Raw genomic sequence first — 16,663 nt, 5'->3', positions numbered from 1 at the left:
GTTCGAATCCTCGTCCACATCTGCTGGGAAAGTGACCCCAAAGTCACTCTACAGCCCAGATTCCCGGGGTCGAGCCTTGCACTCTCCTTCCTGGCCGTGGGCCTCCAGGCCTCCAGACGGCTGGGAAGGAAGCCCTGGGTGGGACGCGCTAAGGGGTCACCCCGGCGGTGGTCAGGGCTGGAGCACTGCCTGACGGCCCGCAGCAGGCCGGCCTGAACCAGCCCCGGTGCCTCTCTCTTGCCGGGCTCCTCCGGCAGCGGCAGACCTGGCCCCAGGTCTGGCGCAGGGACCCCGGCCCTGCCTCTCTCCGGGAAGCTCGGTCTGCTGTGCAGAATGAATGTCTCGTGACTCAGGCCAGCCCTGACCCCAGGGGCCCTGGGGGGGCACGGAGACGCCTCGCCTGTTTGTCTCCACGGGGGCACAAGTGACTTTTCTTGGAGAAAAGCACATAGCCCAAGGGGCCTGGACAGCGAGAGGACACGGGACAGCGGCTGTCCACATCCTGGGCGCTGCCGCCCACCCACGTGAGCCCCCCCGCACACCCCAGCCTGTCCCCACACAGATGCTGGAGCCCAGGGACTGCCCGTCCACCCGGCTGCAGAGAGACCCCTGTACGAGAGCCTCCGTGCCTCTGGCATGTCACAGATGTGTACACACGTGTGCTCGTGGGTGCTCACAGACACACATGCACACACAGCTCCTGCATGTAGGCGTTCGTGTGTGGCCACGCTGGGCCCGGTGGGTCCGAGAGACCCGCCTGCTCTGTGGGAGCTTCTGGGAGCATGGGGGGAGGACTGCGGGTCAGGGGTGGGATGGACAGGGAATGTGCCCCGACTGCAGGGGGTGGGGGTGGGGTGTCCCGGGCTCCTGCAGGGCAGGGTGGGGAGAGGCTACTGCTTCTGGACTGCCTGGGGGTGGAAAAATCCGAAGAGGAAACAATATTGCCATGGAGCTGCAACTTCACCCACGCCCCCTCCCAGGGAGCGCCCCTCCGGGAGTGGCTACCAGGGTGTGGGGGGAGTCCACAGGCCAGCCCCACCTGCTCTCCCTCAGCCTGGGGGGGGAGTGGGGGTGGGGGGGTGATGGGGGATGCGCCTTTCCCTGGGGCCTCAGCACCCTGGCCTGCTGGGGGACGCCAGTGGCACAGGCCACGGTGCGGGGTCCTTCTGGACCCTCTGCGGCAGACCCTGAACAAGGCCCTGGCAGCAGGGTGGGGGTGGGGGTCCCTGCCCGCCCCCAGAGCCCTGCTGAGGCTGTGTCCCCAGCACCCGTCACTTCTGTGTCACGCCCGTCAGACCCCATCTGGCCACAGTGCAAAGCTGGATGCCAGCCCTGCGGGAGGACTGGCCACCCTGAGTTCTTGCTGTATCCTGCGGGTCTGCTGGACACCCCCCCCTGCTTTCCCCCCCCCGGGCCGCTCCCCCCCTCCGGGCTTCTAACCCTTGGCGTCTCCGCTCTAGTGTGAAAGGTCACTGGCAGCACCTGACCCTACCCGGGACTCTGCTGTGACCTCCCGGGCATCCTTGCCCCTCTGCAGCCCAGGATCAGGGACACCTGGAGCCAAGCCCTGCCCCCTCACTGCAGCCCCACCTGTGGCCAACTCAGCGGGGGCCCTCTGGTCCCAGGGGGCCCGGACCCCTCCTCTCCTTGGGTGGGAGCCTGCCGGGCGCCACGGCCGCCAGGGGGCGCTCAGGGGAGCCCTGCCTGCTAGGGTCTGTCCCAGCAGGGGCTGGTCAGCCAGGGCCAGTCCCTCAGACTGAGGGGGGCGTCCATCTAAGGTTCGAAGGAAACTTGGTGCCCTCTGGCGAGCCGGACCCTGGGGATTCCTCCTCCCTGGCCCAAGGCCGTCCTGGAGTGGGCGGGCAGCCAGGGTCAGAGGGCGCTCCTGGGTCTAGCCTGTCTCCCTCCTCTTCCTCGGAGATCCTTCAGCACCTGGACAGCTGCCCGGACACCATGGACCAACGGGGAGACGTGAAGCCCAGTGGGTGGCGCCTCCTTCCCGGACACAGAGCTGGGGGTGTGGGCGGGGCTGGTAGGTCCTGAGTGTCCAGGAGGCAGCTTTGACCATGACCTGAGAGGAGGCACCCTGGGCTCACTTAGCACAGGCTGGCAGCAGGCGAGGGGCCCCAGCAGCCCGGACCCCGGGGACCGCAGTGACACAGCCCTGCTCGGAGGCTCCCTGAGCACCTGGGGGTCTGCAGGGGTGACATCAGAGACACATGAACACACGTGCACAGACGTGTGCCAGCACTCAGACGACATGGGCGCCCGCAGACACCCGCTGGTCTTGCTGACTGCCAGGCGCTGGGCTGAGGGCCAGGGGCATCTCCGCCATGGTCACGCTCGGCCACGTGTGGCACAGCTGCACGGAGCCCATTTTGTGTGTCCTGGGACTGTGGGCTGGCGGCGAACGCTCAGGGGTGGTCTCCTTCGAGTGTTCACTCACGGTCCTCCATATGCGAGCGCTCACGCCTCTGTGTGCTAAGTCCTGCCCAGGCCCTGTGGATGTGGCTGGAGCATCCCTGACCGCATACTTGGGAGCCCCAGCCCCGGTCCCTACTGAAGACGCAGTGATGCGGGTGCCTGGGACGGCTCCGGAGGGGCAGCCGTGGGGGCTCCTCCTAGCTCCCCTCCGACCACTCCCTTTGCTGGGCACTTTAATGAGAGTAGACGAAGGTGGGGCTCCCCATGGGGCCAGAGACTCCTCAGTTTGGTTCAGTCTGGTTCAGTCTTGCTGCAGCCTGGGCAGGAAGCTCTCCGGTTCGCGGGCTTGGGCTTGGGCTGCGTCACTTCAGACGAGCGAGGAGTCCTTCCACGGAACAAGGGCAAGTACCCTGGAGGCTTCTGGTCGTGTGTGTCCCTGCCACGGTCCTGGCCCCCCACATGCCAGCCAGCCACTCCACCTCCAGAGGAAGCCCCACCACTCCCAAATCGGCCACAATCCCAGCTTTGAAACGAAATCCCTATTTTTAAAAAAAAGCTACAGAAAGCTCGAATTTATTCAGTGGGACCGGTCGGGCTCTCAATAGCCCCCGGGGGGGCGCGGCCTGCCCCGCCCCCCACAAGGGAGGGTCTCCATCACCCCCCCCCCCACCAAATCCAAAGAAACCAGAAACATCTCGATGGCAGAATACAAAACGGTAAACTGGTCGTGAAAGTCACACACTTCCGCACCCTCCAGAGCTGGAGGGCTTTGGGGACCGGGCCCGGGTGCCGGGCGCTGAAATGAAGAACCTCGTGCTAACGGGTCACAAAAATAAATATCTGGAGAGTCCAAGGCTCAGGGTGGTTCTCGGTACATTGCACTTGAAGCGAGGAGCCTGCGGCCACTGGCCACGCTGTGTGCGGGGGCGGGCCCGGAGGTCAGGGGGCCCCACGGCCATGTGGGGACACGCCTCTCCACTGGCAATCAAGAGATTGCAGGTCCCGCAGGGCTGCAAGCCCGGGGCCAGCCGAGCGGCCAGGCTGGGGCACCGTGGAGTCCTCCTGCCCTACCCGCGCGATTGTCTGCACCGGCTCCTGGCAGTGGGTCCCAGGCAGGAGCACGGCCCGTCCCAGAACCTTCTCTATCGACTGAAGCACCACCGGCGTCCCCCGTGGGCTCTGATGAGAGGCCAAAGGCCGGTGAGCCGAGTCAGCCTACGGCTCTCAAGTATGGCAACGGGCTCCGCGGCAAACGGCGGGTCCTCGAGAAGCAGCGGCGGCCGGGCGAGCCCCGTCGGCCCACGGGCGGTCTGCGGGGAGACCCTCTCGTGGCAGGGTCCAGAGGCGCCCTGGGTGGGCGGCAGGGGTCAGTCACTGTGCGGCTTCTCGGGGCTACCCTGGGGGGCAGGAGAGGACAAGGGCGTGAGCCGCACCAGCCAGGAGCCCGTCTCAGCACCTCGGGGTGTGCTCGAGGACCCTTCGGGGGCAGGGGTCATGCGCAGGCTGGCCAAGTGCACGGCCAGTGCTTTCCCGGCTGGTCATCTCTCCGGCCGGTCACTCATGCTCTGCTGCTGGGGGGTGAGGGGGCGGGTGTGAGGACAGCAGACCCATGTTCCACAGCGGGGCCGGGGGCAGCTGTGGCCCCTAGTCCCCATGGTTCCACCACCCCCAGAATGTCCCATGTGTGCAGGGGCCAACAGGGTGGTCCAGACGTGCCTGTCGCCGCCACAAACCCGGGCGCTGGACACTTCCATGCACAGCAGTGCCCAGGGCCAGGGCCAGAGAGGGAGGGCGGGATCGAGAGCCCGGGACTGCGGGGGTGGCACCCTCCGTGGGTCTCTGCTCCCTGGCCGGGCATCAGGGTCCTGTCCTGCGGGGCCAGGCAGGCCCCAAGCGCCAGCTCCTCCCCGCTGGGCACCACCCCCAGGCCTTCTGGAGCTGGCCAGGGGACACCCGCCCGGGCTCTGGCCGAGAGGCGGGGTCAGCCCACCTGGGCAGGCGTCCCCCGACGGAGGCAAACGGGAGCCCAGGGAGGGGGATCGGTGGTGGGAAAGAGTCCCCCGGCCTGCCGAGGGGGCACAGACCCCACTTTCCGATCAGGCAAAGTGGGCACTGGCGCGCACACACGAGGGTCAGAGGGGCGCGGACACTCACCATGGCCAGCTGGCGCCCGATGTTGCCCACCGTCACGCCCCCCGAAAAGAAGATGCAAGGCAGCCAGGAGCGGATGTACAGGAAGTCTGGGGACGTGTACCTGTGGGACAGGGGGAGCTCAGCGCCCGCCGCCCCCGGGTGTGGCTCTGGGCGTGCACGGGGCCACTGTCCCCTCGGCCAGGGCTGAGCCTCCAGCAGGTGACAGCCACGCGGGGGGAGGGGCTGGGGCAGCACTTACTGGTACACGCCGTTGTACACCAGCAGCTGCGTGATGAGTGTGGCCAGGAAGGCAATGGTGATCCCGAGGCCGAGGCCACTCCGGGAACGGTCAAATGTCCACCAGAGGCCCAGGGACAGGGCTGCCAGGGTCAGCGAGAGCTGCACGTTGTTGGCAAAATCCAACTTCTGGAGGCAAGAGGTTAAGGAGAAGACGAAGTGATGGGCAGAGGCAGAGCCCCAGCTGCAGGGGCGGGGAGGCACTGGGCCTGACCCCCCGGGCCCCCCGCAGCCCAGATGGTCCTCTGGGCCCTCCGGGGGACACCCCTGGGCACAGCCAGGTGTGGCCCAAAGTCCAAAGGGGGGAAACATCCCTGTGCAGGAAAACCCAAGGCCTGGAGGAGCGCCCGCTACACCGGGGGCCGGGCCTTCCCGCGGGAGGACACAGCCCACAGCCCTCCCCCCCCCCACCCCCCGTCCCTCCCTGTCCCTGTCCCGGGACTTCAGGCAGCGGGGCGGCCAGCGGAGGCCACCACACAGGAGCTCAGCCTGGACCCGGGTGCCCGGACGCCCCCCCCCCCCGCCTGAAGGATACGGCGCTGGCGTGGTTGATGCCCACGAACACGGCCACGCAGCGCATGACGCTGGCCCACTCCCGCTTGAACTTGTGCGGCTCACCCAGGTGGCTGTCGATGCAGGGGTACAGCAGGCCCACCACAGCTGCGGGGGGAGGGAGAGGTCAGGAGGGGGGGGCCAGGGCTGCACCCCCCCGAGAGCGGGCTGGGGAGCCCCAGGAGCACGGGGGTGAAGGTTCCCAGAGCCGGCGAGACGTGGAGGCGTGCAGGGCGGGGCCGTGAGGGGTCACCAGGCCAGGCCAGGCCAGGACTCACTTTCGGTTTCCCGGAACCCTCTCGGGGTCCAGGAAACCCGTGGGCCAGGTGGCGCTCAGGGCCACCACTTGAGCCCTAACCCTTTAGGGCCGGGGAGATTCTGGGGGGTGGGGTGGAAGCTTGCCTCGGAGACCCCCGGGGAACCTCAAAGCGGCTCGCGTCTGGCATTGAGTTCTGGGTCAGGGGAACACGGGTGCCGGTGCCCTGGCCGGGACACTTTCCCAAGGACCGGGCACAGACACATGTGCGCGTGGGGCCTGCCTGGAACATAGGCGTGTCCACGTGGGCCCTACCAGCCCCCCAACCTGGGCCTCCTGCTCCGGGCTGAGCGTCCACACGTGGGGACACGCCAGTCACGTGGGGACAGCAAGGGGAGGGAGGGACAGCCGGCAGCGTCCCGCCAACACGACTCACAGATGGAGCAGAGTGGAGCCCCCCGCTCCCACATGGACCTGGGCAGAGGGGGGTCCCCTGGCTCCCACCGTCCTGGGCAGAGAGGGGGGTCCCCCCTGCTGACCCGGAGGGGAAACTGGGGTCTCCAGGGCTGGCCCAGAGTGGATGGCGGGGTTCCCTGGCTGACCCACAGTGGACAGTGGGGTTGCCCCTGCTGACCCGGAGCATACAGTGGGGTCCCCTGGCCAAACCTGAGCGGACAGGGGGTCCCCTGGTTGGCCTGGAGGGGTTAGGGTTCCCCCAGCTGACCCCGAGCGGACAGGTGTTCCCCCGGCTGACCCCAAGTGGACAGGGGGTTCCCCAGCTGACCCCAAGCGAACGGGGGTCCCCCGGGCGACCCAGAGCGGATAGAGGGTCCCCCAGCTGACCCCGAGCGGACGGGGGATCCCCCAGCTGACCCCGAGCGGACGGGGGTCCCCCAGCTGACCCCGAGCGGACGGGGGATCCCCCAGCTGACCCCGAGCGGACGGGGGATCCCCCAGCTGACCCCGAGCGGACGGGGGATCCCCCAGCTGACCCCGCGCGGACAGGAAAGCCCCCCGGCCGAACCCGCGCGGACGGGGGTCCCCCAGCTGACCCCGAGCGGACGGGGGATCCCCCAGCTGACCCCGAGCAGACGGGAGGGTCCCTCCAGCTGACCCCGAGCGGACGGGGGACCCCCCAGCTGACCCCCAGCGGACAGGAAAGCCCCCGGCCGAGCCCGCGCGGACGGGGGTCCCCCGGCCGGCGCGGCGGCGCCGCCCCCCCGCGCCCACGTGACCGCCCGCCCCGGGCCCGCGGACGCGCGGACACTCACCCGCGGCCGTGCCGCAGCAGGGCGGCACCCACCAGGCCGAGGCGAGGACGGCGGCCAGCGGCTCGTCGGGGAAGAGCGTGACGGAGCGCTGCACCTGCAGCAGGTTCAGCACGAGCGCCAGCAGCGCGCCCACCGAGAAGAGCACCAGGCCGCGCTGCAGCACGCGCGGCGGCCCCCGCGGCGGGGGTCGCGGGCGCCCCGGGGCCGGCTCGGGCGCGGCCACCGACTGGGCCAGCACCTCCCCGACGCGCGCGGCCAGCGCGGCGCCCGGCGCACGGGCGCGGGCCCGGCGCGGCTCGTCCAGCCGGGGCATCGGGCGGGGGCGCGGGGCGGGCGCGGGGCCGGGCGGGGGCAGCAGGACCGCCTGCAGGGGCCCGCGGCGGCCGGCGCGCGCGCGGCTTATAAGGCGCGCGCGGGGGCGCGTCACGTGACGGAGGCCCCGCCCCGGGGCGTGGCCCGCGCGCGCCCCGCCCCGCCCGCGCGCCCCGGCGCCCGCGGTCTGGTGAGGCGGCGGCGGCCAATGGGGGGCCGGCGGCCCATATGACGTCAGCACACGCCACCGCCGCTCGCGCGCACCGGCGCTCGGACGCCGCGGCCGCCGCCGGCCCTGCCCGCTCGGGCGCGCGGGCCCCTCCGCGGAGAGCCGGCCCCCTCCCCGAGCAGCCCCCCACCTGCCCGCGCAGACCCCGCCCCCTCCCCGAGCAGCCCCCCACCTGCCCGCGCAGACCCCGCCCCCTCCCCGAGCAGCCCCCCACCTGCCCGCGCAGACCCCCACCTGCCTGTGCAGACCCCCACCTGCTTGTGCAATCCCCCGCCCCCCCGTGCAGACCCCCACCTGCCCGTGCAGACCCCCACCTGCCCGCGCAGACCCCGCCCCCTCCCCGAGCAGCCCCCCACCTGCCCGCGCAGACCCCGCCCCCTCCCCGAGCAGCCCCCCCACCTGCCCGTGCAGACCCCCACCTGCCCGTGCAATCCCCCGCCCCCCCCCGTGCAGACCCCCACGTCCCCGTGCAGACCCCCACCCCCCAGCAGACAGACCTCTATCTGCCCGTGCAGACCCCCACCTGCCCGTGCAATTCCCCCGCCCCCCCCCCCGTGCAGACCCCCACGTCCCCGTGCAGACCCCCACCCCCCAGCAGACAGACCTCCATCTGCCCGTGCCGACCCCCACCTGCCCGTGCAGACCCCCACCTGCCCGTGCAATTCCACCCCCCCAACCCCCCCCCCTGCAGACCCCCGCGCCCCCCCACCCCTGCAGCCCTGCGTGCCCACGCCCTCCGCCCGGCCCCCCCCCCCCCCCCCCCCCCGTGCTCACCTGATCCGCGCCCTTGACCCGCCCGTGTGGCTGGCGGGGATGCCCGGCGCTCCAGCGTGGCAGGCGCCTCTGGACTGCGCCGGGAAAGGCCAGCCGCGAAGGAACAGCTGGCACCCTCCCGGGATCCTCGCGGCTAGGCCGGCACAAGCCCCCAGGGAGGAAAGGGACGAGAGTGGGTGGGCCACGAGGCCCCTGCTGCCCCCTGCCCTGGGGCAGAGGCGACCTGCTGTGGGGGGGGCCGGGCTGCCAGATCTGAACTCCTCCCAGTCCCCCGTGGGTCGGTGCCAGGACAGCGGTCAGTTGGCAAATCCCCTGTCCCGGACTCGAGCAGAGACCCCCGCAGGTGGCGCACTCCCAAGGCCAGCCCCTTGGTGGCCGGCTGCCAGCTGCAGTAGCCCCTGGGTGCCAGGCTGGGCCCTCATCACCTCATTCCCTGCCCTGCCGGACTTTGGAACTGGGGCGCCCGGGGGTAGGGGGTACACTCTCTCTGCGTGGGGCACGAACATCCCAGTCACCCCCAAATGAACCGGCTCAGGACAAAGACCCCCGAGCCCCTTTGTGGTGCCCGCCCCAGGAAGTCTGTTCTCTTCTGGTGCCTCCCAATTGCCCCTCAGACCCTAAGGGTTTGCAGGAGCGCCCTGGGGAGGCCCGGCTTAGAGGTGGCCGGGATGGGCGGCCACTCTCTGACCCGGAAGCCTCTAGCACAGTGGCTGCGAAGGACGGGCACCTTCAGTTTGGGGCTTTGTGCTACGCCGGTGGCTCGGCGCTACTCCTGGCGCAGTGCCCAGGGGCCACCCTCGGCAGCTTGGGGACCATCTGAGTGCCCGGATGTGAGCCTAGCCGCGGTGAGCGTGGCATGTGCCCCTCACTGGCTCGTCCCTCCAGCCTCACTGCGCCTTCTTCCCAGGCCGGCCAGCCCTCAGACTGACTCCTCTGCCCTGGCCTGCCTCGCCCCGCCCCGCCCCTGTGCTCTGTGCCCCACGGTCAGCAGCCGGCCTCACCCAGCCCCGCACTGCCCGGGTCTGCAGTCACCCTGCACGGGCAGCGCCCGGCCAGCCCCACCCGCCCCGGGGGCTGCGGTGTCAGGCAGGTGAAGGCAGTGGGTCCGACCAGGACCACCAGACACAACCAGGGGCCTCCGCGGGCAGGACTCCAAGGGCCAGCCTCAGAGCCTTGGGGCCACAGAACCCACAGGGCAGGCTTGCGTGAGAGACCGTGTGCAGGGGAAAGGAGTGGCGGGGTCTTGGGAAGCCTTTCGACTGGGCGCAGGTGTCCGCTCTTCGCGGGCTCCTGGACCTCGAGGGCCGGTACGGCAGGTGAGGGGACTCAGGAACCGGCGGCATCCGAGAGGCCCTGGGCCCTCTCCTCGGTCCCCCTCATCTGTTCTCTTCAGGCCTCCGCGCCCTGCTTTGGGTCAGGGTCCGGCTTTGCTTTTTTTATTTTCCAGTTTTATTTTATTTTATTTTTGCTTTTTGGGTCACACCCGGTACTCAGGGGTTCCTCCTGGCTCTGCATTCAGGAATCACTCCTGGCGGTGCTCGGGGGACCATACGGGATGCTGGGAATCGAACCCGGCTCAGTGCGTGCAAGGCCAACGCCCTCCCCGCTCTGCTCTCGCTCCAGCCCCTCCAGTTTTATTTTAGCCGCCGTGATCCACAGCTCTCCGCCCCGGCAGTGTTGGATTCGTGCACGCACCCAGCGGTGCCCCCAGCCCAAGACCCCTTTGCTGCGTGCGGTCCTGTCTCAGCCATGCCACCCCCCCTCCCCACCCGCCCCATCCCTGACCATCACTCCCGGTGCAGTTCTTCAGCCCAGATAATCGAGGCTTGCCGGGTTGACTGTGCTGCATTCCAGGTCCCGGAGGGGGGGGGGTAGGGATGGGAACTGGCCGCACCTGGTTTGTCCAGGCCTCTCCGTGGCGCTGTCCCCCTGCTGGACTGGGCCCTTGCACCGCCAGCCTGGGCACTGTGAGGTCCGACGGGGAAGGACGCGGCCTGGGAGGGAGTGGGGACAGTGTCGGGCTCAGGGCACTGCCCAGGAGCATCTGGTCACAGTTCCGGCCCTTGCGTCTCCCCTGCATGGGGCTGATCCGGTGGCCCGGGGTCCTTGATTCTCCGCATCACCAGGGGTCTCTGGCTACATCATTAGGCTCCTGTGAGCCACAGACGGGGCCACCCCTGCTGAGGTGCGGCTGGAGGGGGCGGGTGCTGCCACCCGGGAGAGGCGTGCGTAGCACTGCGGAGGAACACAGTCCCAGGGAGCACGGGCATGCCGCGCCCCTCCCCCACGCAGGCGCCAGGGGCCACCCCCATCCCCACTCCCCCGGCACTGGGCTGTGGTTCCCGCACACCCCCAGGCCAAAGGGAGGGACTGGATAGGGGCATGACCCGAGGCTGGGCTGTCCCCTCCCGGGAGGCCACCGGGCCTGTGGGCAGCAGAAACCGCCCAGCAAGTGACACCCGGAGTCCCGTGTGCCCGCAGCCGGCCACAGCAGAAAGATGGCGTGGCTCGGTGTGTCAGTGAGGGGAGCACAGCCTGGCTGTGCTCAGGGTGACTCCCGGCTCTGTGCTCGGGCTGACTCCTGGCTCTGTGCTCAGGGCTCACTCCTAACTCTGTGCTCAGAGATGACCTCTAGCTCTATGCTCAGGGATGACTCCCGGCTCTGGGCTCAGGGCTAACTCCCGGCTCTGTGCTCAGGGCTGACTCCCGGCTCTGTGCTCAGGGCTGACTCCAGACTCTGTGCTCAGGGGCTGACTCCTGGCTCTGGGCTCAGGGCCGACTCCCGGCTCTGTGCTCAGGGCTGACTCCCGGCTCTGTGCTCAGGGGTTACTTCTGGCAGGACTCGGGGGACCCTATGGAGTGTCGAGGATTGAACGAGGGTGGCCGTGTGTGAGGCGAGTGTCCCCCAGTGCACTCCTGCTTCTGCCCCTGACGAGGGAAGACGGACTCTGCCCCCTTTACTCCTTTTCTAGGGGCCCAGAAGCGCCACCAGCAGGGCCGTGGGGGCGGGGCAGGGAGCAAGGCCCCTCCCCCCTCCTTGGTCACGTCCCCTGTGGCCCCCAGCCCTGGCCAGGCACCTCTCAAGCCTGGTCTGCCTGTGCCCTTCTCCCTGCCAGAGGCTTCCGGAAATTTCTGGGGGAGAGTGAGCAACTCTGGATGCCTCTGGGGTGGCCACGTCTGACGCCACCCGAGGCGTCGCGGGGCGGCGGTGGCCCCCAGTCAGCACACACTGGCCCAGCCGGCTCACCCCGGCCCAGTAGGTCTCCCTGAGGCCTCAGGCCGAGCGGTCCCCGGGGGGGAGGCCCGAGACCCCTGCAGCGCTGAGTGTGGCCCTGCCTCGGAGCGGCAGGGAGCCGTGAGCGGGGTCCAGAGAACGGAATCTCGAATCTCGGCTTCCAGTGGTTTGTTTTGATGCCACACCCGGCAGTGCCGTGCGCAAGACTTGAACCCGGGCAGCCACGTGCGAGGCCAGACGCCCTGCCCACCTCCCTCTGACTTTGTTTTGTTTTACTGGGGCCACACCCAGCGGCTCTGGGGTCACTCCAGACCGCGAGGGCCCAGGATCGCCTGGAGCAGCTTGTGCTGCTGGGCCGCCTCCAGCTGACAGGCCTCTTAGCAGCTGTAAGGGGCGTTTGGACTTTCAGTGGAATAAGGAAGTGTGGACAGCAGCAGGAAACGGGTCCCTCGGTGGTTTTTTTTTCTGCTTTTTCCGCTCTGGAAAAACTGCGTCTTTCTCAAACACGTATTTCTCTCTTTCTCCTCCCAGTTCTCTAAAAAGGTCAATTTTTTTTATTTTTTTCCTTTTTGGGTCACACTCGGCGATGCTCAGGGGTTACTCTTAGCTCTGCACTCAGGAATTACTCCTGGCGGTGCTCGGGGGACCCTACGGGATGCTGGGAATCGAACCTGGGTCGCCCATGTGCCAGGCAAATGCCCTCCAAGCTGTGCTATCGCTCCAGCCCCCCTGAGGGCAATTTCTTTAAACGAAAACCATTTTGTTTCACTAAAACACAACCAAGCACACAGAAAGCAACGGTGGTTTTCTTTAAAATCGTGCCGTTCAGATTCATGTGGGAAGCTCAGAATAGAAACAGGAAACCGGCCCCTTGGAGTCCCAGGACGCGGGGGAGGGGGCTCTGTCTTGGGAGTGCGCCAGGCCCCGTCAGCAGGCCCCGTCCCCAGCTTCCTCTTCACCAGGCTGTTGAGCAGAGAGCATTGGAGGGTGAAAAATCACCCGGCTCAGCGGGGAGGGGGCCGGGGAGGGAGGCTCACTTCCACCCAGCCCCACAGGGAGGAAATGAGGCTTCATCGGGCTGGACCGATAGCACAGCGGGGAGGGCGTTTGCCTTGCACGCCGCCGACCCGGTTCAATTCCCAGCCTCCCATAAGGTCCCTCGAGCACCGCCAGGAGTAATTCCTGAGTGCAGGGCCAGGAGGAACCCTGAGCATCGCCGGATGTGATCCAAAAAGCAAAAAATAAGTAAATAAAGGAAATAAAGCTTCATGACATAGACTGATTTACTTACTGTGCGGGGTTGGAGACTGAACCCGGGTGAGGGTGGGCCCACGCGAGGCCAGGGCCCTCCCTGCAGGGTGCCGGAAGAGGCTTCTTGGCCGTCCAAGCTCTGCACAGAGCCTGATTATTTTCCCCGTATCATAACACACTTGCATAAGCACCTGCCGCACTAAGTCCTTTCCCTCGGGGTACGTGCCAGCACCGCCTTCCGAAATAATAATCCCCTGGCAGCCGGGCTGACCCCACGACTGGGCCGCCCCGCCTGGCCTTATCGGCGCTGATCTGCGCGTCCATAATCACCTGTCCGTCACCGGGGCGGCCCTGCTGGTTCCCTGCACAGCGATTTCCTGTTTTCCCATGTCTTAATCAGAGCCGATCTGGAGTCACCCCCAGCTCTGCCCGCCTGCTCCCTCCTTGCCCTCTGCGGATCAGATGCCCAGCTGGTCATCTGAGCAGAGGATGCCGGGCGGACAGCGGCGTGGGGGGCCGCTCTGCTCGGGCACAGCCGAGGGCTCCTCTGGGCAGTGAGGAGAGTGGGGGGCGGATTCTTGGTTCGTGGGGTGGGGGGCTCTCTGCATCCTGGGGTCCAGCCCTGAGGGGCAGCCTGTGGGAGCTGGCCATGGGAGCTGACCCATGCCCTGGCGTCCTGGGGCCTGAGTGCCCCGCCCGACTGTCAGAGTGGACGTGCCCGGGCGGACCTCAGGCTTCGTTCTGCCATGCTCCGGGGCGGTGTGGCCTGGCTTCCTCCCTTCATCTCCAGGGCCCCGTGCCCGGTGTCCTGAGGACACAGCTGTGTCCCTGCCTCTTTGGGGGGCTCAGCAGCCCCTCTGGGCACACCGCCCGGGGGGGCCCCTCTGGCTGCCCACCAAAGAGGGTCTGAGCCACCTCTCTCGCTGTCCCTCCCCCCTCCCGCTGCTCCCTCCCCTCTTCCTTCTCTCCAGACCCTCCTGTGGCCCCTCAGTGACATCTGTCACCCGCAGGCAGGCAGATGAAGGGTGCCAAGAGCAATGTCCCCGTCAGAGGGATGAACTAGAAGGGGGCCCTTCCCCCATGCCACGCCCCTGGCACCCCACGGCCACAGGACCCGGGAAGAACAGCTCCCTGCGGAACTGAGACAGAAGAAACGCTTCGTCTTCCAGCCAGGTTCTCCGCCAGGCGAGTCTCGCTGCCGTCTCTGCCTTTACCGCTGCCGGCGTGCATCTCGCTGGCTCCTGTCCCAGCCCAGCGAGAGCCTTGCCCGGTCTCTGTCGTCGACGGCCGCTCGCTCATGTTCTCCGGTGAACGTCTCCGTTGTCCCTCTCCCCTCCCATCTGAGTAAGTTTCTCTCGGTCACTAAACTCTGTCTTGCTTTACTCAAGTCCAAAGAAGCAGAATCGTTTCCCGCTGCTGACGGCTAAAGCACCTCCCCGGAGCTGCCGGGTCTTCTCTGATGAGTGGGAAGCGCCAGGCCAGCGTCCAGTACCCGCCTGTGGCCTGCCTGCGTCTCCCCGGCGCCCCCCACACCCGCCTGCTGGGCCCGAGGGTTTCCAGGGGGCTCGGCACCGTGAACACGAGAGCGGTCAGGTTTGTGGCTGAGTGTGTGAGCGACAGGCTGTGGCCTCGCGCTGTGTAGACGCCCTCAATGCGTGGTGGCTTGACCCGAACGGAACAGGAGGCGGTGGGTCCCGCATCTGCTGTGGGAAGGGGCTGCGTGGCCAGAGAAGGACGGAGCCTCGGGCAGAGGGAAGAGGGACGCCCCCTGCCCCGCGCCCACCTGGCCCCCCACTGTAACACCTCCAGGCGGCAAAGCCCCTCTGAAGCGGGGGGCCCAGGAGGGTCAGAGCAGGGGTCCCCCTCTCCCGGGGTCACTCTTATGCCAGGTCCCCCATCTCTGGTCCCTCCTTTCCCTGGTACCTCCTGTCCCTGGGGTCTCACCCAGTTTCTGGCCCTGCAGGGGTTCTGAGGTGACACTGGGCCTGGCCTGAGCCCTCCCGGGCAGGGGGACCATGTAGGTGGCACGTCTGGCTCGGGGGTCTGGGTGTTCCCCCATGGCTGTGTGTGGGCGTCTGGGGGGGTGCAGTTGTGCCCGGCTGGGCAGAGGCCTCTTGGGCTTCGAGGAACCCGATATCGCGTGTTCTGGCCCGCGGGGCGTTCTTGGCAGGGCCCGAGGACTTCCACACACTCGAGCTCCTCTGGAGGGCGGGGGAGGATGTGGCTCCGGCCCACGGCCTGGCAGGACTCCTGGGCTTCTGGGCTGGGTCCTCCCCTTTCCCTGAAGAAACCTCCTGGGCCGCCGAGAAGGTTCCGGGTGACCCAACAGTGTGAGCCGCAGCATTGGACCCCTGCCTGGAAGTAAATGACCAAATGGCCTCCTGGACAGTGCCTGAGGCTGCCCTCCCTCAGCCCCGCTGGACGGCCCCCACGCTGGCCCCCAGTCCGTGCCATTCGAGGAGAGGCTGCAGGAGACCCTCCCCCGGCTCCTTCCCCTCAGGACAGCAGAGCAGGCAGCCCCGCCCACGCCCCTCTCAGACCCTCTCCCTCCCCGGAACGGAGCCCACTTGCTAGAGCAGTCACCTCTCTGGTCCTCCCAGGGGTGCCAAGGGCCCCTAATGCTGCCCTGCTCCATAAACTGGTAAATCAGTTTGGGGATTATCAACTGGTTTAGCTAAACTCCAGATACCTGTAAACACCCGTCACCCGCAAACACCCGTCACCCACAAACACCCGTCACCCACAAACACCATCACACACAAACACCATTACCCGTAAACACCATCACCCACAAACACCCATCACCCACAAACACCCATCACCCACAAGCACATCACCAAACATGTGTCACTCACAAACACCATCACCCGTAAACACCATCGCCCACAAACACCCATCACCTACAAACACCCACCATCCGCAAACACCATCACCCACACACAACATGTATCACACACAAACACCCATCACCCACACCCATCACCAGCAAACACCATCACCCACAAACATGTATCACCTGCAAACACCATCACCCACAAACACCATCACCCCAAACACCATTACCCACAAACATGTGTCACCACAAACACCATCAGCCACAAACACCATCACCCACAAACACCATCGCCCACAAACACCATCGCCCACAAACACCCGTCACCTACAAACACCCACCATCCGCAAACACCATCACCCACACACAACATGTATCACACACCATCACCCACACCATCACACCACACCATCACCCACACACAACATGTATCACACACAAACACCCATCACCCACACCCATCACCTGCAAACACCATCACCCACAAACACCATCACCCCAAACACCATCACCCACAAACATGTGTCATCACAAACACCATCAGCCACAAACACCATCACCCACAAACACCATCACCCACAAACATGTGTCACCCACAAACACCATCAGCCACAAACACCATCAGCCACAAACAGCATCAGCCACAAACACCATCAGCCACAAACACCATCACCCACAAACACCCGTCACCTACAAACACCCACCATCCGCAAACACCATCACCCACACACAACATGTATCACACACAAACACCCATCACCCACACCCATCACCTGCAAACACCATCACCCACAAACACCATCACCCCAAACACCATCACCCACAAACATGTGTCACCACAAACACCATCAGCCACAAACACCATCACCCACAAACACCATCGCCCACAAACACCATCGCCCACAAACACCCGTCACCTACAAACACCCACCATCCGCAAACACCATCACCCACACACAACATGTATCACACACCATCACCCACACCATCACACCACACCATCACCCACACACAACATGTATCACACACAAACACCCATCACCCACACCCATCACCTGCAAACACCATCACCCACAAACACCATCACCCCAAACAC

The 16,663-nt window shown here is 66.8% G+C and overlaps 2 protein-coding genes across 6 annotated transcripts in view; both read right to left on the bottom strand.

The window, feature by feature from the left end:
• Positions 1–16,663, bottom strand: part of DPP6 (dipeptidyl peptidase like 6) — a 507,074-nt gene that overhangs the window by 133,882 nt on the left and 356,529 nt on the right. The window lies entirely within an intron of this gene.
• Positions 3,001–7,293, bottom strand: INSIG1 (insulin induced gene 1). 2 transcript variants are annotated; one of them, XM_056134836.1, is made up of 5 exons: positions 6,934–7,290; positions 5,390–5,514; positions 4,817–4,983; positions 4,579–4,678; positions 3,001–3,821 (listed from the first exon to the last, which is right to left on the bottom strand). In XM_056134836.1, the coding sequence occupies exons 1-5, from the start codon at positions 7,244–7,246 to the stop codon at positions 3,792–3,794; spliced, it is 735 nt and encodes a 244-aa protein (XP_055990811.1). In that variant the 5' UTR covers positions 7,247–7,290; the 3' UTR covers positions 3,001–3,791. The 2 variants fall into 2 exon arrangements, with proteins under 2 accessions (XP_055990811.1, XP_055990812.1); XM_056134837.1 differs by lacking the exon at positions 3,001–3,821 and adding an exon at positions 3,829–3,992 and having other exon boundaries at positions 6,934–7,293.

This window comes from Sorex fumeus, unplaced genomic scaffold (genome assembly GCF_029834395.1).
Source record: "Sorex fumeus unplaced genomic scaffold, SorFum_2.1 ptg000107l, whole genome shotgun sequence".
NCBI lineage: Eukaryota > Metazoa > Chordata > Mammalia > Eulipotyphla > Soricidae > Sorex > Sorex fumeus.
The sequence above is the reverse complement of the archived record's forward strand: the minus strand, read 5'-3'. Positions and strand labels throughout refer to the sequence as shown.